General features: G+C 34.3%; 1 protein-coding gene across 3 annotated transcripts in view; it reads left to right on the top strand.

Annotated features, from left to right (window-relative positions):
- The window catches only part of LOC147839425 (uncharacterized), an 81,406-nt gene extending 57,229 nt beyond the window's left edge, over positions 1-24,177 (top strand). Inside the window, exons 4-8 of one of the 3 annotated variants that reach the window (XM_087298598.1) lie at positions 7,327-7,399; positions 17,278-17,369; positions 17,462-17,528; positions 23,619-23,721; positions 24,075-24,177. In XM_087298598.1, coding sequence (XP_087154724.1) covers positions 7,327-7,399; positions 17,278-17,289 — 85 coding nt within the window. In that variant the 3' untranslated portion in view covers positions 17,290-17,369; positions 17,462-17,528; positions 23,619-23,721; positions 24,075-24,177. Of the gene's footprint in view, positions 1-7,326; positions 7,858-17,277; positions 17,370-17,461; positions 17,529-23,618; positions 23,722-24,074 lie in introns of those variants that run through there. The other 2 variants (XM_087298597.1, XR_015518759.1) reach the window with 2 other exon arrangements.

Below are 24,177 nucleotides of genomic sequence, written 5' to 3'. Positions count from 1 at the left end.
ATTATAAAATGTTTCATTTATTTGTACATTTAAAAGTTATATTTGAATGCATTGTTTTATTGCTTTATTAAATGACATTTAAAATCACAGTTTAAATAAACGTTTAATTTTGTCCCTTTATTTATCCTTGTAAATTGGGATTTATTTATACACATTTTAATGCTTCAGTTATTAAATTGATAATTTGATCCTTCATTTTGTTTCTAACTGGCACTCCTGGTCCTCCATGTCAGAGTTTGTTTTTGTTTGTTATATCATATCATTTAAATACACGAAAAAACTATTCATTGTATATACTAAAAATTTTTTAAAGTAAATGATTGCAACCAATTTATATGGGCCAAATTTAAACAAATCCAATTTAGTAATGTTTAACCTAATTTATTTGTTTAATTTCAGCCCAACAGTTGCAATTAATTTAATTTCAGTTGAAACCACTTACCAAAAAAAAACCCCATTGTAAATCGAATGAGTCAGTGTACTTCAAATCGAACGTGCACAGTATCAGTATATATGACATCACACAAACTCTCCCGTCTTGTTTTATAGTCTATAATTTAGACATGAAAGACTTGACCAGCACCTGTCACGCAAAACGCAAGCTTTAATTATCCCGGTAGTTTCCTTAAAGATTTGCATAGCCGCATGTTTTACAAGCTTGATATCCAGCTAGTTTAGTTTGACTGTGTTTTTAGGAGTTATGAGAGCAACAGGACGCATCAGCTTGTCCGTCAGGATGTGATTCCTCAGAGGTCTGGAAGCATCTACTATAATCCAAAGTAAACACTCAGGCTGAAGGAGAGAGAGACTCTTGTGATATAAGCAGCTCAGACAGTGGGAGAGTGTCAAGAGTTTGCTTCCCCTTCTTGTCTCTAGTCATTTATCTTATCAGATTCAACGAGGTGCAGGGATTCCTTAAGCATCCTTTACGACTTTTAAGGAAAATGTTGACACTGACATGAAAATTGTGTCAGATTTATAGAATTATCATAGAACCTTATCATAGATTAATGAATTAAATTATTTTATGGCAGCATATGATCAACTACTGTACTTTATTAAACTGTTTTTGTTTGTTTGTTGTAAAGAGTTAAATACATGGCATAGTTTTGTTCTATTTAATATTATGCCCATTGTGAAACATATTTTTTTAAATAACTATTTTCAATTTTAATACAGTATATCTTAATGTAATTTATTACAGTTTTCAGTGTGACTGTGTTATGATATAGGTTTGATATATCCTAAATTATTTTAGTATGCTGATTCATTTTATTCTTTATTTTTTGGTCAAGAATTCGTTATAAATGTTGTAAACATATACATGTATGTATATGTTTGATACATACAGATTGCAAGATCACCTGTTCGAGTCCCGGCTGGGCCATCTGGGCCATGTACTCCCCGTGTTTGCGTGGGTTTCCTCCGGGTGCTTCGGTTTCCACCACAGTCTAGAGACATGCCGTTCTAATTAACTAAATTGGCTGTAGTGTATGTGTGTGTGTGTGTGTGTGTGAATGTGAGAGTGTATGGGTGTTTCCCTGTAAATGGGTTGCGGCTGCAAGGGCCTCCGCTGCATACAATGCCTGTTCCAACAAACGCAACAAGTTGTTTTGTTGTATAAGTGGAAACAAACAATCTGGCTAAGTGAAAGTATCTTCCAAAAGTGCATTAACTGCAGAAACACTAATGAAAAGTTTTGACTGCCTAGCTACTAATGGTAACGTTACATCATCCACATCGTTATGCCAGCAGTCAATCACCTAAATTAGTATAATATTAATAGTTAAATAAACACCCACATTCGGTTACAAAGAAACAGTATTTTTTTCTGCAGTAGCCTAAATAAATCTTAAACATTAAAAATGCTTTTACATCAGCTGTATTTACAAATATAGCCTATAAATAGCCTAAACTATGCTTATTAAGAAATTATTAAAAAACAGCTTATTTTTACATCACAAGATGCTCCAATACTGTATTAAAAACACAGTTAACTCATTTATATGAGTGTGAAATGAAAAATCCTAAACATCATCTCATTTAACTGCATTTTACAACTCAAAGAGGGTAATTTAAGAGAGCACAATAAACCAAGAAAGATCCTGACTTCTGACAGAAAAAGCTAACATGGTTGAATGGTTAAAAATGGAGTCATTTACCTTAAAACTGTTGTGCACTTTTTTACAGGACAAAAAAATTATTTATTTGTTTTGCAATTATTAGTTTTGTTTTATAGCGTACATTAAAAACATAATAATAAAACAGTGTTGTTAATTCTGTTAAATTTGTTTTATCTTAAAAAAAAAATAAAACTACAAAAAGTACCGATAAGAGATCTGTTAAAGTACCGAACCAATAAGTGGTATCGATAAAAGTAGTAATACTGTTAAAACCTTAGTGATACCCATCTGATAAATACTTTTAATAAATGCATTATTACCAGTGGTGTAAAGTAACAAATTACAAATACTTACACTACAGTAATTGAGTAGTTTTTTCTTAGGAATTGTAATTTACTAAGTAGTTTTAAAAATGTGCACTTTTACTTTTCCTTGAGTACATTTTCAGTGCTGTATCTCGGTACTTTTACTCCAATACTTTCCTTTAATCTGCAGTCACTGCTTTTATTTTTTCTTGTCAATGGGGATTAGAAATATCAGTCCTGTGATTCTTGTCCAATCAAATCACACATAAAAAGTAAATCCATCTGAATTACATTAAAACATGCAGCAAACTGTTTGGAAGCATTAAAAGTTTCCAAGACTTTACACAAGGGGTGCCCAAACTCTGTCCTGGAGGGTCAATGTCCTTTAGCTCAAACATGCTTCAATACACTTGCCAGAAGCTATGTAGAATACCTGGTAAAAACTTGTTGGTTTCGGTTTGTCTAATTGTAAATGGAGCTAACATCTGCAGGACAATAGCCCCCCAGGATCGAGTTTGGGCATCCCTGCTTAACATGCAATGACCCAGAGACTGTTTAGATTACATGTCACTGATGAAAAGATGTCAGATGTTGACTGTATGATGACTGAAATGGCCTTGAAGAAGATCCAACTGCACTACAGAATGTTAGTTATAGACACGCACTCACAAATTCAACAAAATCAATCTTTCCCAGCGTAATACTCAGGTCACCATGGTTAACAATGGAAGAACATTGATTTTAAACATCACCCTAATTTTAACATATCAAGTCTGCCATTCTAACCCAATGAGCCTGACATAATGATCTCCAGCCTTGTGCTCGTAAACAATCTCACCTTAGTTAACAAGACAATTACTGAAATGATCTCAGCAATGAAATGCAGTGGAAAGTTTTTTTTTTCAGTATTAGGTTATTTTTTATAGCAAAGAAAGACTATGCAATTCATCTGATCACTTTTCATTACATTCTGGAGTATATGCAAATTGCTATTATAAAAACTTAAGCAGCAACTTTTCCAATTTCCAATATGTATGTAATTCTCAAAACTTTTGGCCATGACTGTATATTACTGTACAAAATCTTGTAATAAGCTTCCAGTACCTTTTCTATTATTTTACAGGCTTAATTCTCTCTATATAATTTGTTATACATTATTTAAAACTACTAAAATATCAATAAAAGTGACTGGGTTAAACTCTAGAGTAGAATTATTAACATCAGAAGTCAACAGAACAGTCATAAAAGTTATGTAATGCATTTCGAAACCATAAATAAATGAAAATACGAAAACTGTTACTTAACGTTTTTTTTATGGTGTAGTTTATGTTAGTAAATATATTAACTAATGGTCTACTAAACTCATTTTAAGGTCTTACCATTTTCTGTTCTTACTAGTAATTGATCATTCCAGCAGGGCAATATTTCCTCAGAATGGTTTTCGCCTGCTGCCCTTACTAACCCTTTGTGGAAACCAATTTTCTGATCTCTGACCTGTCGCTAGCCTCAGCTGCGGTAAAGTCAGAGAGGTCAGAAAACTGCAGTTTGACCTGTACTGTAGGCTGACCACTATATCTTACAGGAAGGATGAGCACATGGAGACAGACAATGAAAACCACAGCTGTTTCCACTATATTTACAATATCACTGCACATCCAAGACCACATCAGTTTGATTAACAAGGCTCACGTCTTTTGGCATTTAACAGAGAAATTTAAACAAATATATTTCCACCTCTAGCCTCTTAACAAGGTGAAATTACATTTATCCAAGAGAGAAAAGAAGAAAAGAAAAGAAATAAACAAAAATAAACAAATTTGAAAATAATTAAATGTATTTTTTAATTAAATAAATTTAAAAAAAGCTAATTTTTGAAGGAAAACTCGTACAGTATTTTGCAGGTTAGTTTGCTGAATTGATCCTGTTGCATAGTCAAACATTGACCTGCCATTTACTGTAAATATTCAGTATATACTAACACTCGGCCTCATCCACAGTGTGTACACGTACACATATCGATTTCTGTTCACCAGCAACTGAAGAGCATGCACAAACTAAATAGTAATAATAAAGCTCTCCTAAAGAAGTGTGTATATTCACTAAACAGTATGCAGTGGATATATAAGCAAACAATCAGCCATCACAACCCACACAGTATTTACATCATAACCCAATGGCATGTGGCAGACTGCTGAAATTAATAGTTTAGTGAAATGAATAGTTTTGCTGAGTCTCATAGTTTAGTGATATTTTCGTTCTCTAGATAGTTTCTTTTAAGTCTGCATTCTTAAAATGTTTTATTCATGTTGTTGTTGAAGTGGACTCTATCAATGAATTTCGCTGTAAAAAATACAGGGTTCCACAATTCATTCATGTTGTCCCAATATTGAACATAAAACAATTGAGTTTTCACAAAAAAGTCTCAAGAATCGTGTTGCTTCAGCTCATTTTAATTAAGTAGTTCGAACAAACAGCGAAAATCTTTCTTTCAGTGTTATCCATCAATTCTCGTCTCAGGTTGTTTTTAATTAAAAGACCATTTCACAAAATATTGAGCTTATTTGATGGCACGTAATTGCATCTATTTGATATACATTAGCATTCACATTTTTAAAAAACGCATTCAGAATACAGTAAAAATATTAAATTATTACAGTTGAAATTTGTATTTTATGTTTTAATGTAACATATAATGTCTTCCTTTGATTGTTAGTTTAATTTTTCAGCAGTAGCCAGTGTCAAACGATCAAGACATCATTCTAATGTGCTCATTTGTTCTTTTGGAAAGAATAATTATTATGATCAATGTGTTGCCTTAAATTTTTAAGTAAAATTAGATTAAATATGTAAAATTTTAAATTGATTCTTATTTTACTTGAGCTAATTTTGTTTTAACAATGTTTTTAAGTTTATTACGTAAAATAACATATGCCGTCATGATTTTCCAGCTCTGTAATGTTTTCCCCATGATTTTTGTTTATGGTTGACCACTGTGTCAGCTGTTATTTCATGTATAGCTTATATTCAGTTTCACACTGTGTCACATGCATTTACAAAATAGTCTGCACACAAACCAAACATGCCCACACAATATTTACACCAGAACCAGCTTAGGTCCTTAAATAAGATGCTTTCTCTCAGTCACTACCTATACTGTATGTGGTAGATTTACACAAGTTCAGCATCTAAATATATCAGTCCCTCAGGATTGCACAGGGATGATTTTTGCTGGGTTCCACACAATCAATTTGTGTTGGGACAGCATGAAGGACTTAAGTTAACTTATTAGTTTTTTACATTAGTTTTTTTTTACAAATTGAAGTGGATTGAACATAAAATATAAGTCAAAACAACAAAAAACTTAAAGAATTGTGTTGTTTTTGCTCATTTTAAATAAGGAGTTTCAACAAACAGCAAACATCATTATTTGAGTGTAAATTACAAACTTTCCTGGAGATACTGAAATATACCTTCACTGTAAAACCCAAAAAGTTAAGGTAACTTAAACCATTTGGGGAAACTGATTGCACAAACCATTTAATTTCAAAAACCAATCCTCCTGTGTACTGTAAACTTAATCCATTTGAGTAAACGAAGCAATTTTAGCACAGTAAATCCCAATTAATGAAGAGAACTCAACTGAGAACTGTAAAACCCAATAAGTAAAGGCAACTCAAACCGTTTGAGGAAACAGATTGCTACAAACTATTTGAGGTTAAAAAATAATCTATATGAGTACTGTGAACTTACTCAATTTAAGTTAAAGTAATGAGATATTTAATGGACTCATTACCTTCAACACTGAGTCCAAAACTCTTTTAAATGAGTAGAATTAACTTTCAGTCAATTTTGAGTTAACTACACTCATTTAATAAAGTTGACTGTTGGATTTTACGGGACGAGGCAGTGGCGAAGTAGGTAGTGCTGTCGCCTCACAGCAAGAAGGTCGCTGGGTCGCTGGTTCGAACCTCGGCTCAGTTGGCGTTTCTGTGTGGAGTTTGCATGTTCTCCCTGCCTTTGCGTGGGTTTCCTCCGGGTGCTCCGATTTCCCCCACAGTCCAAAGACATGCGGTACAGGTGAATAGGCTAAATTGTCCATAGTGTATGAGTGTGTGTGTGAATGTGTGTGTGGATGTTTCCCAGAGATGGGTTGCGGCTGGAAGGGCATCCGCTGCATAAAAACTTTCTGGATAAGTTGGCGGTTCATTCCGCTGTGGCGACCCCGGATTAATAAAGGGACTAAGCCGACAAGAAAATGAATGAATGAATGTTGGGTTTTACAGTAAATAAAGTACATTCAAAGTTCATTTATATTACATGTGTATTCTATAGACTTTAGCTACATACATGAACAGACATGACACTCATTTTTTGAAACAGGAAAAGTGTAACAGTCAATATGGCAAATGAAACCCCACCTTCTAGTACAGGAGCCAATAATTGATCAATGTAGTCTGAGATGTGAATTTCTGCAGATTTTGTGTGATTTGAACATTGAGAGATAAAACTAAGGACACAGTTGTTGTTAATTTTATTGGTGATTCCTAATATGAAGTTAAATCGTAAGCCTGGCAAGCAATTTTAAAGAATTTGATGTTTCCCCATTCAGACAGAATGCCAGAGCATATTGCCCGAGAGGCAAATCAAAGATGCCGCCAAGTAAAATGACTTGCCTTAAAGGGATTTTGATATAACATACATTTTAGCAGTTATGGATTAAGTTTAGAACCAAATGATATTGTTTATTACACAGAATGCAATTTCAGGATTAGCGAGTGTGTTTGTTTTAGTATAAAACAAAGTTTGTCTTTTATTGTACAATCAATGTCATTTATCATAGGCCATTGTCTTTTTCAGCTCTGACACACAGTGACATGTCCTATTGTGTTTTCTGCCAGTGGGAAAGGCATCAGCGGAGTCTCTGGGAGCTGTCCTGAACACCTCTCGCTCTGCGTTTCCCCTGGTGTGAATGTAAGATTCCTTCAGCTGATCGCAGCCCTTCTGATGACAGGTATTTTCCAGACTCAAGCCCTCAGTTCAGGTTTTCCCCTGCCGGGTGTGTGAAGACTCAACAGACATGTTGCTGATCTGGGGTCTGCATATGGTCCGCTGGTGGCCCTGATAAGGCCAGCTGAGCCTGCTGTTGTCACATTCTCCCCCAGATTCAACAGCTCTGTCTCGGGTGATAGCAGTGAGACCAGAGGGCCCGGGGTCAAGCATGTGCGCTAGTGCTTTTCAACTGCTCGCACTGATAAGTCAAAGTGTCTGGACTTCCAAACAATGATGGAGGGCCGGCCAGTCAGACTTAAAATAAACCACACATAAATTTAGGTGGCTCAAAATGAGTTTGAAATTCTGCAGTCTTGTATTTGATATCATAGACAGGTTGTCTTTCAACTTAACTCCAAAGAAATCATCAATTAAACACATAACCAGCTTAAAAATGACTTGATGTGTTGTTTCTGAAAGCAGAGGTCAGGGGATTTGAAGATTCAGTTGTTTTTTTCAAATATTTTTCTATTCATCTAGGAATCCTGGATATAGATATTGTTATTTATAAATTGTTATTTTGAATTTGACTCAGCATTTAGATGGTTTACCCAAAAAATTTAAATCTGCTAACAGATCCAATCAGCCTGGGGTGTGTATCCCTAATAGTGACATAACTCACAACTGAACTAGTACGATGCATCATTTTGGAAAATAACAATATAGTGACGAGTGTGTCCTAAAACCCGTAGTTTTTCTGTCGCAGATCTATCGTTTGAACCATGTTAGTTATAACATAAAACGTCCATCATGATACTCTAAACAGAAGGGAGTAACAACTTATTTTAAGAAACACCCATCATTTTTTTTGCAAATTTTACTGTTTTACACGCACATGCATTTAAAAAAAAAAATCCAATATTAGTTTTAGTAAAAACATGCACTCGCTTTCCATATTAACTGAAATATATGTAAATGGCACATATAGGGCCTAGGTTTATTTTACAAATATTATTGAGAATATTCCATATTCTATTCTAAAACATAATATTATTCTAAAACATCATTTTAATCTAATATATATATATAAATCATATACAGTTTTAATTGTTGTAATTTACAGTAGACTATTAAGAAATTAATAAAAATCCTACTTAATAATAATAATAATATTATTAATTAATTAATCATATAATAGTTATTATATATAATTTAATAAATACTTTATTATTATTATTATTATTATTATTATTATTATTATTATTATTATTATTATTATTATTATTAAGTAAAATCTTGTTTATTTTTTATTCTATTTTATTTTTTGTGAAAGTCTACTTTTACAATTTGACACATTTAAACCACTGCAGAAATGTTCTAACCTACAGGCCCATGTCAAATACAGTACAAATAAATTTCTAAATAAATACCCTACTTTAAATTAAAACCATTAGCGTATGCTATATATTTTTGTTTTTACAAGCTTTGGAGACGTAATGTAAATTCTGCTTACTTGAGGGGTTCAAAAATAATTAAGAGTTTAAATGTTGAAATGTTCTAAATTAATAGGGCATAGGGGGGTTTGCTGGAAACTGAACACAATCAGGAACTATGCTTTTAACTACAGCTCGAGAGGTGAAATTGCAAGCATACAAGTTTGCAACGCAGTTTGCGAATGTTCCTTGAAACGATGGAAAACTTTCATTGACTTTTCTAGTAATTTTTTGTTCCTACACTGTAAAACCCAAAAGTCAACTTTATCAAATGAAATTAGTGTAGTTAACTTAAAATTTAGTGAAGTTAATTCTACTCATTTGAAAAGAGTTTTCATCTTAGTGTAGAAGATAATGAGTTAATTAAATACATCATTACTTCAACTTAAATGGAGTTCTCAGTACTCATATAGATTAGTTTTTGTTTTTTTTTACTCAAATGGTTTGTAGCAATCTGTTTCCTCAAACGGTTTGAGTTGCCTTAACCTACTGGGTTTTACAGTATTCAGTGGGTTTGAGATCTCTTCATTGATTGGCTTTTACTGTGCTCAAATTGCTTCGTTTACTCAAATAAATCAAGTTCACAGTACTCAGGAGGATTAGTTTTTGAAATTAAATGGTTTGTTGCAATTGGTTTCCTCAATCGGTTTGAGTTGCCTTACCTCATTGAGTTTTTCAGTGTACTATGTAAGTCAATAGCTGTTTTTTTCCCCAACATTTTTCAGAATATCTTGTTTCTTGTTCAACAGAAATTCATGTAAGGCTGGAACAACTTAAATTATGGTGAATCTGATTAATATGAATCATTTTTAGATTAGCTATCTCTTTCATTTCATTGTTTAATTTAACAGCAAAAGCATTAAAAATCCTATTGACCCCGAACTTTTGAAAAGTAGTTTATGATAAAAAAATATTAATGTAATTCAAAATCTCAGCTTCTTATTTATATGCAACAAATGTCTTTAAAACCCTTGTACAGTGCTCATATATAAGTACCCCCCTCACAAATCTATCTTTTAGATTTATATTTTCAATAGGAAGCTATACAATATTATATTTACTGAAGCTTATCTAACAAAATAACTTACAATAACTGTCTAAAAACTAGTACACACAAATTTATATGTTATAGAAAAATATTAAATACAAATAAAAAAAAAAACTCGAAGCAAAAGAAATTATAAAATTTAGTGGGTTGTAATTTTTTTTTTTTTTTTGCAATATTTTGCTTGAGTTTAATTGCTTTCTTTCAAATTCTAAATATTTTTGGTGACAAAAATATTATTTTAATAAATGTTCTCAATTATGCTTATTTTTATTTTTAAAGTCATGTCTGTGAATTACTTTTGGATGAACATTTATTCGTCACACTTTTCAGATAAACCCACTTTAAACTCAGATTAAAAAACACAACAAACTGTGATTTCCCAAGTAAAGCAGATATCGTTTGAGTACTCTATAGAAATGTTCTGTAGAATAAATTAAACTTTACTCATTTAGTCTAAAGTATGTGCAACTTTCTCTCCTTAATTTCATAAATCACAGTTTATTTCTCTTACGCATCTTGAACTCGTATAAGCCCATCACTATGTAGCACACCCACTGCCATCTCACAATCACGGGGCGTGGAAGGATGCTTGCTGATAAAGAAGCAGTGGGTGCAGCCCAAAACAACAATATGCAGCATTGAAACACCATATCAATGTTGTGACTCTGTGGGGTCTTTCTCTGGTAGAGATTAGCCCATAGCTTTATCCTGGATCTCTGTCTAACCTTGTGCTTCCTCCCAAATCAAGCACGATGAGAAGAGACCCATCTTAAAAACCACATGGAAGGTTGGCTAATGGCTGCGGCCTGTGGAGTTCATAGTGTTACTAATTTTTTAGATGTTTTCCACAGCACAAGATAATCTGTGCACAAGCTCATGTTTTGAAAAACAAATATTGCCTTCATAGATAAATGTTAACAGTGGCATTGTGGTCTTGCAAGAAAGTAAGATATCATATTAACAGAAATCACTGATTATGGTATGGCAGGGTTTATGATTTAAAGTTCTTGCAGGCACAACTTGTAAATTAATAGTGTTTTTTTTTTTTTTTCAATAGGCCAACCATGTGTCTTCTTTTTATCGGAAATGAAATGTCCTCTTTTTGGGACAAAAAAAATGGCCTGCATTTCCAAATCTCCTAAAATATCTACGATTTGTTTTTTGGTTTCTATAGTTGTTATTAATTGTATGAATTTTTACATTACATTGACTTTTCTATTTACACTTTAGAAATGTCCTGTTTTTTTTACATGTTACTGTAATTCTTCACAGTGATAACATGTGTTTACAGTTAAATCCTGTAAAGTTATACTACAGTAATGTGTTGTATTAATAATTTTTTTGTGAAATTAAGGCAGGTTGCATGATTACAGCAAATTACTGTAAAAAGGGCTATATATTTTGCATGTTAGTTCATTCAACATAGACGTTAACTTTTATGCTAGTATTGGCACTTTTTGGATATTTAGAAATAACAGAATATTATTGCAGCCCAAAAAAACTATTTCTTCAAAAATAACTTGAAAGAAAATCATCCTGTTTTGAAAGAACATGAATGTCATAGTAATTTTTAATTTTTGGGTGCACTGCACCTTTATTTAGTTTTATAAGGTTAACGTGGAAATATTAAATCATTTTTAATGAACATAATTTTGTGCTTAGCCAAAAGTGTAATAAAATGGAACAAAAATAATTGATTCATAAAACCCAATGATGTTAAACACCCAAAATGATTTCAAAGTCAGGATAAATGTCAGAATGAATAGCCAAGGAAAGCCTGCTTCACAGTAAAATATAGTTAATTCTAAATAATAATACTGTGAAATCATAGTAATGGACTTTACATCTACTGTGAAGTTACACTACATGGCTGTATTTTCACAGTGATTTAATGTAACAAATCCACAGTAAATTACATTGAATTACCTTACGGTAATTTACATTCAGTATTGTACTGTGAATTTAAGGCCCTTTTTTACAGTGTAGGCCATGCCTTGTTGCACACCACAATTGTTCAGTCGTCATGCTGACATTATGGGCCCCATTATACATCTGATGTGTTTGCCACGATTTGTTGCTGTTTTCAGACCAGCGCTACCCTAATTTTCATGTTTTGCACCACATTGTTTAAATAAAAAATCCATTTGCACCACTTTGTGGGCTCATAGATGTGCTGGCCTTTAAAAGAGGTATGTTAGGGCTCATTGTTTGTACGTTGCTATTTCGAGTACTGAAATAGACCGTACCATTGACCAACTAAAAACTGGTCTAAAGTCCACCGCAGAGCTTAGTAATGTGCCTATGCAGGTACAAACACTTAATACACGCAGGATGTACATCAATACACAAATATCTTTACATATATATAAATAAAGGATTAAAATGTTACAACAATTATCATTTACTACATAAGAACCACTGCCTCCATGCCTTCATGTCGGTGCCTTTTTTTCAGTTTATTCATGACAATTTGCAGTTGTATAATGTTATAATTATTAACCGTATTATTTATTATATCCATATTCATATTTGTTTCAACAAAAAGAAGTTTAGATTTGTCCACCTGTCGGGTTTTGAAGACGTTGCACCACCATATGTCATCATTTATTTATTAGCTGTAAATTAGTACTGAATTTAGAAATAGTTTTGAAACAAATCTTTGCTCTTAACAAGCTAAATTAAACATGTAGGCTAATGGATGTCTCCAGTGAAGTGCGTACAACGCTGTTTCCTTATCCAGAAAGTAAAGGAGTAAATTAAAGAGTAAAAGTAAAGTAAAGAGGCTGAATGGAGGAGGCTAGTACTTTATCCTCGCGCAGATGTTTAACTGATTTCTCGCTAGTAAAGCATTCGCGATTGCACTGTGACGCAAACCGTATATTTCCATTCTTGAAATGGCAAAAGTGGATTGGGACATGCCCTGAATGCTATTGCGCCCTGAGGTTTAGACAAATTTTGTATTATTGGTTTGTTATTATTTTATTGTTAACGACCAAATTTTTATGGAAAGGAAGTTATTACTTTGTTTTGAAGTTCAGTAATGTAGTTTCATGCGCTTTAATCAATGCAGGCTTCCACTCAACGTTGTCACAACAAAAATCAATTAAGTTAATTTAACAAATTTAAGTGAATTGAACATAAAATAGGTGGCACGGTGGCTCAGTGGTTAGCACTGTAGCCTGACAGCAAGAAGGTCATTGGTTCATGTCCCAGCTGGGCCAGTTAGCATTTCTGTTGGGAATTTGCATTTTCTCCCCGTGTTCACGTGGGTTTCCTCTGGGTGCTCCGGTTTCCCCCACAGTCTAAACACATGAGCTATAGGTGAATTGAGTTGCGGCTGGAAGGAAATCCGCAGCATAAAACATATACTGGAATAGTTGGCGGTTCATTCCGCTGTGGCGACTCCTGATGAATAAGAGACTAAGCCAAGGATAATTAAATTATAAATGAACATAAAAAAAAATAAGTTGTCCCCAAAAAAAATCTTAAGAATTGTGTTGTTTTAGCTCATTTTAAATAAGTAGTTTGAACATGCAGAAGAAAAATATAACTTTTGAGTACAGTTGTGAATGCATTTGTTAAACTAGGCAAGTTTTGGTAATTAGACAAATCAACAGTGGTTTGCAATCAAAAAAAAGGAGGGAGGGGGGGGGACCTAATAATATTGATCTTAAAACGGTTTGTTAGAAATGCAAAACTGATTTTATTCTAGCCGAAATAAAACAAAGAAAACTTTCTCCAGAAGAAAAAAATATTATCAGACATACTGTGAAAATTTCCTTGACTCATTTGGGAAATAATTGAAAAAGAAAAATCACAGGAGAACTGTATGCATTTTCTGGCAATCACATGTGTCTCCAGAGGACACCCTTCTTGCTTCTGTTTGTTTTTGGTGCAGCAGAGAACATTATCTTGTCGGCCTTCACCGACTGGTGCCACTTGTGAAAGCATATCTCCTTCTCGGACCGCGGTGATATCCTGCCGTCTAGAGTAGTGATTTCACAGTGGTCGGGTCACTTAATGTGTAGCCGATGACTTCCTCTTTCTTGTCTCTTAATTACTTTAGCACATTCAGCTTTGGAGTCTGCTCAGTCTGTGGGGCGTCCAGGGCAGCTGCTTCCCTCAAGCAGAGTGAGCCAGAAGACACTGACATGGAGCAGAGCCAGACTGCTTATGCAATTGGATTAAAGAATTACGATTATCAGTGTCAGACAGCAATATTAATGCATTTGTCAAGTTTCATCTTGATTTAAACAATTTTGAAAATAGTATTAAATATTTGTACACTGTAAAAAAAAAATTGAATATTAGTGAATTTGCGATAATTTTTTTTCCTTCTGTTTATTTAGGCTTTTGAATTTCATAACGGGACCTTGATCATTCTTTCAACAACTTTTAACTTTAAACAGTTCAAAAAGATGAACATCATTGATATGTTTTATACACATCTTTGATAGTTTGAAGTGATCTATTGTCTGGGTTGATGTATATTATGGTGCAAAAACCTTTTAATAAGCTGTCCCACCTACCTCACTGTCAAAGTCCAGAATTTGACCCCTACACTCTCAGAAAAAAAAATGGTGCAATGTTGTACCAAAGGAGGTACAAACGCTTGTCACAGAGGCAATACCTTTTTATGAAGCATAATTGTACCTTAAGACAAAGAAACAAATTTGTACCATTGCAGTTTGTACATTTTAAGGACATGATTTGTACCATGGGAAACCAAAATGTACCTTTGTTTTTTAAAACCTGCAGATACAATATTGTAGCTTCATCAAAGGTAAAAATGTGATCCATGAAGGTACCGCTATAGTGACAAGACACTTTTTACCTTACAGTGTCAAATGTGTTCCTTTAAGAACTATTTAAAAGCACAAAATGCGTCAAATTATTTTCAGTAAATATAAAACATCAAGTACATTTTTAAACAATGTTTTTAAAATTTATATATATATATATATATATATATATTAGTGTAAATGCACCTTTTCTATTCACAATAAAGAATTAATAAAACACTTTAACATAAATCAAAAGATCTACAGTATTTTTTATTGCTAAACATTTCACAACACTTTTCACAAAAATGTTACGCAATACATTTATTTTTTCTCCAATTTTCAGATAATACCTTTTGTAATCACTTAAAAGTTAATTTTATTTACTTGATTTTAAAATAGAAATAGAATTAGGCAAAAGACTTGCATTGAGATATGCACAATGTTTGATTAGTTTTACAATACTAAAATGTCTACATGAACACTGCATATGCAGGACTTTTGCCAACTCACGTGCGTAGTGGAAAGCAAATGTCAAAAGGTGCAGATATCAATAATGAAAATGTATTTATCTGAAAATGCTTACCAAATGTTTATTAAAATGCCTTAAATGTTTAGTTAACAATACCTATAGTTTTGTTTTACTAGTTGTTTTGTATTCTAGAGCGTAATGTTTATCTTTAAACGTGTGCTTTTAATTGATGATTCATCTTTTAATATGGAAATGTTCATAAATCATTTTGCCTGGCAGTAATATTTATTTTCATAGATATAATAAAATAAGGAGTTATTCAACACTAATTTAACTTTTTTTTATGAGAACATTTTATACCTTTCAGATGTACCATAAAAAAGTACAGAACAGTATCATAAGAGGTCTTTTTTGTACAACTTTTACAAAGGTCCAAAACTGTTCCTTAAGGAACATTATTTGTACCATCGTGTCCCTTTTTTTCTGAGAGTGTATATGAGCTCAATTATTCTATTTTTGACTGCTATGCCATTATAAATTGTGAAAATTATAGATATAAGAAGACTTTAAGACAAATTTAATTATTAATTATTCAAGTGGCCAAATTACGATTGAGGAAAGTTGAATGAGCTGGTAAGTTTTTGTTTTCCCATATGCTGCAGTTTTTATTTTAAAACAAGTTTTACCAGATTCCTTTTTTTATGATAAATAATAATAAATTTGTATTTTAAAAAGTATTTTTTCATATTTCTTTATTATTTTTTGTTTCAAATGCTAATCTCATAACAACATTTATAAAAATGGATTAACTTGCAATTTAATTCCAAATGTGTAAATCAATACTTTGTCAAAGTGCCTACTATCACATTTTACTACAAAGATGTAGAGAATATTTTTGGTGCATCAAAAAAGTGTGGTTATGGTCCCCATCCCACACGCTGATCCAGCAAAGACTGGTTCTTAAAATGTCACTAAAGGCAAAATTGAATAGATAAATGAGGCAAGTAACTGCAAACTTTGTCAGAAAAAAAAACCACCCCTTTCAAAAGCCTTTTTGAAAGTACTTTTTTTTGTTATCTAACAAATGTATTTCTCAGTATATTATTTTTTATACATTATTATATTATTTTGAAGCACTAAAATGTTAATAAAAGTCCCTTTGTTAAACTGCACAGCTGTTTTTCAACACAAAAACAGAGATCAAGGTCCCATAATGCAATTCAGAGCCTTAAATAAATAAAAAAACACTTGTGAATTGCAAAATACGGAAACTGTTAATTAACAGATATTATTTCCAATAATGAGAGAAATAACCATTATTTAACTCATGTAGCTAATGTGAATTGGTGTGTATGAATATTTAAATCTAGACTAAGTTAAAATCAAGTTTAAATTAAAATATTGGTTTTTAGAATGACATTTCAATTTCAGTTTAAGTAAGGAATTGATTTGAAATTGAATTCGAGTTAGCGAGCAGGTTACAGAATTGAATCCATATTTACAATTCTAGAATTCAATTATAATTGAAATTCAATTTCTTGTGCTCTGTGAACACTGTAATAACATTTTTCGGTAAAGGGTTTCAAATCTCTCCGTAAAACTCTTATTTGTTTATCTTTTAACAGGGTTAATTTGCTGATTTTCAAATTTGTTTTAAACAGTCTGCTTATTTTATAATGAGCATTTTTATTTTTGTTCTTATTTTCTCCTCTATGTACAGCCCTTTTTTTTTTTAAACGCAGACACAGGGAGAACATGCAAACTCCACACTGAAATTCCAAATGGCCCGGCCGGGACTCAAACCACTAACCTTCTTGCTGTAAGGTGACAATGCTATCCATTGAGCCATCGTACTGCCCCTTTAAAAATTAAATAAACGAAATTAATTCAATTTCCCAGTCGAAACCCAGTCTGTTTTTCACTTCTCAGTAGACTATTCCAATTCAAATTCTGAATTTTTTTTATTGCATTTGGTTAAAAATCCCATCAATACAACCAAACGTCTAGAGCATTTATCCATAATGAATGTTTCCTGGACTAACCTGAAAACTGTTGTAATTCTCTAGGTGGAACTCTAAATCAATCTCATCACAGACTTCCTACAATATCTACAAGACCTCTGCTGCATTGAGTATTCAGACCAAATGTTTATCATAAGGTAAGAAAACTAAAAAGGCCACAAATGCTCAATCACATCAGTATTAGTCTCTACAACTGTTTAAACATCTGACAAAGCATCAAAACCCACAGGTTCCGACCTCCAACAGTGGAAGTGAAGCTATTGTGTAAATACCATAGGTGCCACAGTGAATAAAAGGTATGTATAACAATTGAGTAACAATGTGTGAACAATGAGAGCTGAATGCGTTCGGGGAAGCCCACAGTTTCCTCAAGCTCATGTATCCTGGCAGGAAGCTCGGGTCATAAGACAGGAAGTGGAAAAGGGGCACCTGTCAATGTGTGTGTTCTAACCTTAAATATGCCACTTTTGTATAACTATAGCAGAGTTCATATTGACAAACATGTTTATGCGAGTATATATTTTCCCATGAAAGCCATGCGAAATGACCACATTATGTTGTGATCCTGACATAATTCTGACAGACACTTTCTGTTGAGCCAAATATCACTCGCAGTGTGGATCGCTGTGTTTCTGGGCATTGATGGGTGCCGGAGCTAAACGCCGGACACAGTTCGATGGAAAGCCGTGACAGAAATACTGCCCCGAATCTGAGAATGGCAGGAAGGCCCCTATTATTCTGGGCCATTCTCTTCAGCGTTGGCCCATACGACGCCTGGAGCCTGTCTGCCATGAACTCACTTCCCAGGATTTCCGACTCACGGCCGGCGCTCCGACTAAAAGCCAAATATTTCACTCCAGAGACGCACACGGCTTCCTGATATAGGATGCACTTGCTTGTCTCTCTGTGACCTTAAACACTAATAAAGCGCCTATAATATGACTTCGGAGTCAAAAGTCCACAATCCTAGGATATTGTCCGTTTGTGGCTGTTCGCTCTTCCACTGACAGGAAAAATAAACAGATTGCCCGTTTGTTTCGGACAGATTGGATAACAATGAGAATAGAGTTGATTATTTACTCACGGGTTATTTGTTTCAGTTTGGCAGCTGAAATAAAACGTTCAACTCCAGAAAGTCATCAAAGGAACTAATCGGGTTCGTCATAATCTCTAAATCTTTCTTGGTGTCTGATCAGCGAGGAAAGGAAAGTTATCAGTAGATGGTTTGAGTTTGATTAGCAAACACTCTTCATTCATGCCGGCTTCATTCACTAATCATAAGAACATCCCTTGAGTATCTGGAGAAACACCAAATGATGATGGAGCTAGATTATGATCTCAGATTATGACTTTGTAGTTTCTTGTACGTCTTTTGATGCAGGCCTGTTTAAACCAGACTACCCTGGTCTATTTTGAGAGATTTAGAAAGGTTTTGAGCACTTGTCTGCTATTTGGATTAGATGAAAGCCTGTTAGGTCAGGCTTGAAGACCAGAAAAGTACTGTTTAAGCTGTTTTTTTACTGCAGAATTTCATTATTATGTAATCAAAGCACAGTTATTTCTGTGGAAAGTTATATTAAAGTCATGATAAAATCAAAACTTACCATCATTTTTATCTTTTTAAATCTTAATAAAATAAGATAAATGATATGGGATAAACGGATAAACAAATAAGTGTAGTTTTTACTTTTTATTAAATATTGCAATAAATGTTCTAAATTAATTGCTTAAGCTTTTATATACCAATGCCAGAGAATGGTCCGAAAAAGAGGAAATATCCATTGAGCGGCAAATCTGTGGTCAGAAATGCCTTGTTGATGCCAGAGGTTAGAGGAGAATGGCCAGACTGGTTTGATTGATAGAAAGGCAACAGTAACTCAAATAACCACTCGTTCGACCCGAGGTATGCAGAAGAGCATTTCTGAATGCACAACATGTCCAACCTTGAGGTGGATGGGCTACAGCAGCAGAAAACAAAACCGGGTGCCACTCCTGTCAGCTGAGAACAGGAAACTGAGGCTACAATCTGCACAGGCTTACCAAAATTGGACTATAGAAGATTGGAAAAATCTTGCCTGGTCTGATAAGTCTTAATTTCTCCATGGTTCCATCCTGGCTTGTATCAACGGTTCAGGCTGGTGGTGGTGTTATTTATTTATTTATTTATTTATTTATTTATTTATTTATTTATTTATTTATTTATTTATTTATTTATTTATTTATCTATTTATTTATTTGCTCCTGAAATTTTAATATTTAAACAGGCTATTTTTTGTGTGTTTTTATTCAAACACTGTTTTATACATGAGACATCATTAATAAGTCAAAAATAATGAATACAGTGTTTTGTTTCGTTTTTTGCTTTTTAGAAATTTAATTGCTTTGTTTTCCCTCTTGCCATAGTTAATCACATTCCTGTCAGACTTCATCTCCATATTTAATTCATAATATTCACTTCCTTCAAGCCAATCCAAATGGAAATGTGATTTGAAGGTAGTTTTGTTAATTGAAATATACTATGACATGATTGTCAATCATTTATTGGGCTATTTTCACTAGACGAAAAATTGGTGTTGACATTGTGCTACTTGCGTTATCAATAAAAATGAAATAGACTTTGGAAATATGAGACTGTCCTGAGTAAAATGGGATCTGATCTTGACTAACTTAACCAGCCACTGGTTGTCAGGTAAGTTTACAGAAGAGTAATAAATGGCCATGTTTTCCTAACCATTTCGCTTTGAATTTAACTAGACAAATGTTTGCTTGGCCTGAATGTAAAGCAGGTCAGTGTAGTCTTCAGGCTGAGGAAGCTGGTACCCGGGCAACAATGTCCGTTGCCATGAAGCAGTTAACTTGGTTTTAAAAAGGCAGTTTGCGAGTGACTAAGGGCAGCCTTGTGTTCAGCGAAGGGCTTGAGATTGTGGCTGTTGCTGTTGTTTTCATTGTGTGCTTGGGACTCGGGGAGGGTAAGAACAATAATGCATGTAATGCTGATTTTGGAACGGGTCCACCCAGCTTTTCCCAGGCTGGCCAGCCTTGGGAACCACTGATAGCATGGCACATCAGGGCTGGGCCCCTCTCGCCGGGCCCAGGGGCAGGGCCGCCCGCCTTCTCCAAGCAAGCATGTTTGGGATGAAAGGAATCCTTCCTCCTGCCTGGGAATAGAAGAAACACACACAAACATGCACAAACGCTTGCAGTATAGGTTGTGTCCTAGGGTTGGACTTGCTTCGATGTTTCGATTTAGAGGTGGCACCAAAAAGCTCGTAGCTCCACACTAACCGTCTGCACACTTGCTGGAGGCCGTATTCTGTTATTTTGTTTTGCAGTTTTATCCTGGACTGATACCACTAGGACATGTTTTCTATTAGCCAAGGATGAAATGCAAAAACAAGTACAATAGGAGTGAAAGCTTCTGTATTCTGTAAAGCTCTGATACCATTTCATTTGAATTTTAAATCAAATATCCAAACTGTTCTGTAATTCTGTAGGCTAAAGTGAACACAGTCATGTTTGAAAACATGTCACCTTTGTTGTTGCATAAAATAACAACCAAAAGTGTTTTAAATGACAACATGTATTCATTCATTTATTTTCCTTCGGCTTAGGTCCTGTTTACAATGCCAGTTAAGTGTGACCCAATATAGATTTTTTGCGCATATGGGTCATAAATCGTATCTGTTCTATGACCGTGTAAACATGAAAAAAACGCATGCATTCTGATAATCAGATAATCGGTTTCAGGTCTCCTTCATATGGAAATAAATCAGATATGTGACAATGCGACTGTCGTGTAAACAGGCAGATCAGATGAGGCATTCCATTTTGTACGTCATTAAACTTGCGACAATTTGGTATTTCTCTGCGGTTTAAAAGGAAGAGCGTATGTGGAGATGCTGACGCGGTAAACAACAACAACAGAGGAAACATCGAGGAAGAAAGTGGTCAGTCGCCACAATTTGCTCCCACCAGCCCTGAGATCTCTCTCATACCCACAAATTCCTCTGAATGGTGGAGGACACTATATTTAAACCATAGGCACAAGGTGCCATCACGACCCTTTCCCTCCTCCTCCAACTTGCATGTTCTCCCCGTGTTTGCATAGGTTTCCTCTGGACTTGTGGGGAAAAATGGAGCACCCAAAGACATGTGGTATAGGTGAATTGGTAAGCTAAATTGGCCGTATGTATGTGTGTGAATGAGTGTGTATGGATGTTTCCCATTGATGGGTTGCAGCTGGAAGGGCATCTGCTGAGTAAAACATATGCTGGATAAGTTGGCGGTTCATTCCGCTGTGGCGACTCAAGATTAATAAAGGGATTAAGCCGAGAAAAAAATGAATGAATGAATAATTTGAATGAAAAAAGTTATTCAAACCTAAAAGTAGGCCATTGCTAAATTTAAATGCGACCATTAAAATGGACCATCTTGTCCTAAACAAACTCTTGCAAGAACTATATTGGCGTAAACACCAACGCAAAATAACAATAACAGAAAATTATCAAGTTTTGTATTATGTATTACGTTTTATACAATAGTTCTGTCTGGTTCTTGAATCTGATTGGCTGATAGCTGTGCAGTATTCTGCCAGTAACAGCACTCATCCAGTCTCTTCACCCTTCATCCTTATGTATTACTTCACCCACATAGAGCGACACGCAGAAGACACTACAGTTTGACAAATATTGCTGCTGTTCGGCAACACAATGTACTTTTGAGGCTTTTTTTAGTCGAGAATTTAGTTGTTTAGATTGCAACTATGCTGTTTATTTATAAGGTTAGTGCCTATTTTAAAATATTTATCATTTCTGAGAGGCACGTCTGCGGCCATTAGCCTGTCTTTAAGCATAGACGGTTGACTATGTTCATCCCCAAGATGGCGACAGAGACTGCATAATAAGCCCTAAGAGAAAAACTGCGAAACTTCAAACTACAGCTGATCAAATCATTATTAAGCAGGTAAATGACTTTCTTGGTCGGTCTCTCTCTCTCTTTTGTATGGTGTAGTGCTGTATTTATACCATACTGCCGATATCCCGATTGCAACAGAAATACTAGGAAATCTCTGTTGACGGATGTCATTTAATACCTACGGCCTTATAATCTTAAAATGTGAGCAAAATCAGCTGTTTTGTCTTAACTTTAGACCTTACGCTATAGAATTATTCAAATGCTAGCTCTAAAGTGATGTTGGTGAATGTGCAACAATATCTGCTGTTCTGACTGTTGTTTCTGCTGTTCTGTTCAGCTGCAGATGTTAACGAATGACGGAAGAAAGTAGTTCCTCTTACAAAAGGGTTTTGAAACTCTCCGTGTTTGATTTTCTTTTTTATACACACAATTATGCCGTCAGACTGTTGTAAACGCAATATCACACTCGTAGCAGTGCGATGTGGCTGTATATCATCACTGGTGGGACACTATAGCACACCTCCCACCAGTGCCGTAATATAGCCACATCGCACTGCTACTCATGTGATATTGCTCATATGACTTACATTCTCCAACTGGAATCGTACAATGTTCCAGGAACATTTTTGTGCATCAAAAAAAGTTAAAATTACTTTTATAGCCGTAGACTTCTTTCACGTCAGGTCAAGCTGCACATTCACTATATGTTTAAAGCAATGTATTTGCCATTATAGTCAGCAGTGCAACACTAAAGCATTGTATTATGGTTTTCGGTGCACAAAAGTGTTCTTTGAGCTTCACATAATAACAGTTGAACCACTGAAGCCACATGGAATCTTTTGGCAATATTTTTGGTTCCTTTGGTTTTTGAACGTCTCTGGACTGTTGCAGTCTATGGAGGGTCAGAAAGATTCAGATGAATGTAGGTCTCAGAGAATGAAGTGACGGTGAGTAATTAATTATAGAATAGCCCTTTAAAATCTTTAAAGTAGAATGGATTTTGATTGTTTATTGTTCTTTGGCTGAAAAAAAGGTTCTGAATGTGATTTCAGGGAGTGTTTTATCATTTATTTGTGGAACTGGACTTCCTATTCTATTAGAATGGTTGTTAAATCTTTATAGTTATCGCCCTTGGTCTAAATGACACTTAAATCTGGAGCAATAATGTAAATAATGTCCCTGCTAATGGCTTAATAAAACAAATGTGAGCAGTTTACACTTTTTATATTTCACCTTATTTTGTATCTCCATCTCTTGAAATTTCATTGTATTTTTCACATGCAAGAGTGAAGCAAACATTTAGGGCTTCATCGTGTTTATGCGTTCTCCTGTCAATATGATACCATATTTATCCTAAAAAGAACTTTGAAAATTCTTGAGTGAGCATATCCGTCAACAGGGGAAAACGAGGGAAAGTCCGGGTCTGTACAGGCCGACAGACTGCTTTAATTAGCCCTTATAATATCTTTCAGGTCACACCTGGGAGAGCTGCTGCCTGCTATGAGAGACTGTTGACAGCTTGATTGGAGCTACTGTATCTGTGCTGACCACTGGATCTGGAGCAGCTCTACACAGGTTTGTGTATTTTGTTAAACATTATATTATGAAATCAGAACAATTTTGAACAGTTAAAGCTAAATTAAAATATAGCTTTGAACAATAGTTTCAAGTTCATTTTATCATAAATGCATTAACAACCACACCAGAAGAAGATATTATTCTTCGCATGTGCTGCAGTTCTGTTATCTACTTCTTTACATGCTCAAGCACTTTAAAGTAGATTTTTTGTTCTAATTGACTGACAGCATTTTTAATGTTCATAATTTGGAAAAAAAAAAAAGAGTGAAAGAAAGTGATTCCAACAATATCTGTGTTTTCGTCATTTGTGGTGTGGAGTGTGGACTAAAATCATATTTTTCTCTTCATAGATGTTATCGTGAGTCTAAATAGGCCTTCAGGTGCTGAAGTTAGTTCTTCTCAACGAGAATATCTTCAAATTTGATCAATGACATCAACTAAAGGCACGATCCG

Source organism: Danio rerio, chromosome 20, assembly GCF_052040795.2.
Source record: "Danio rerio strain M-AB ecotype USA chromosome 20, GRCz13ab, whole genome shotgun sequence".
In the NCBI taxonomy this organism is placed as follows: Eukaryota; Metazoa; Chordata; class Actinopteri; order Cypriniformes; family Danionidae; genus Danio; species Danio rerio.
Note: the sequence above shows the minus strand (reverse complement) of the source record. Positions and strands in the feature narration are given on the sequence as shown.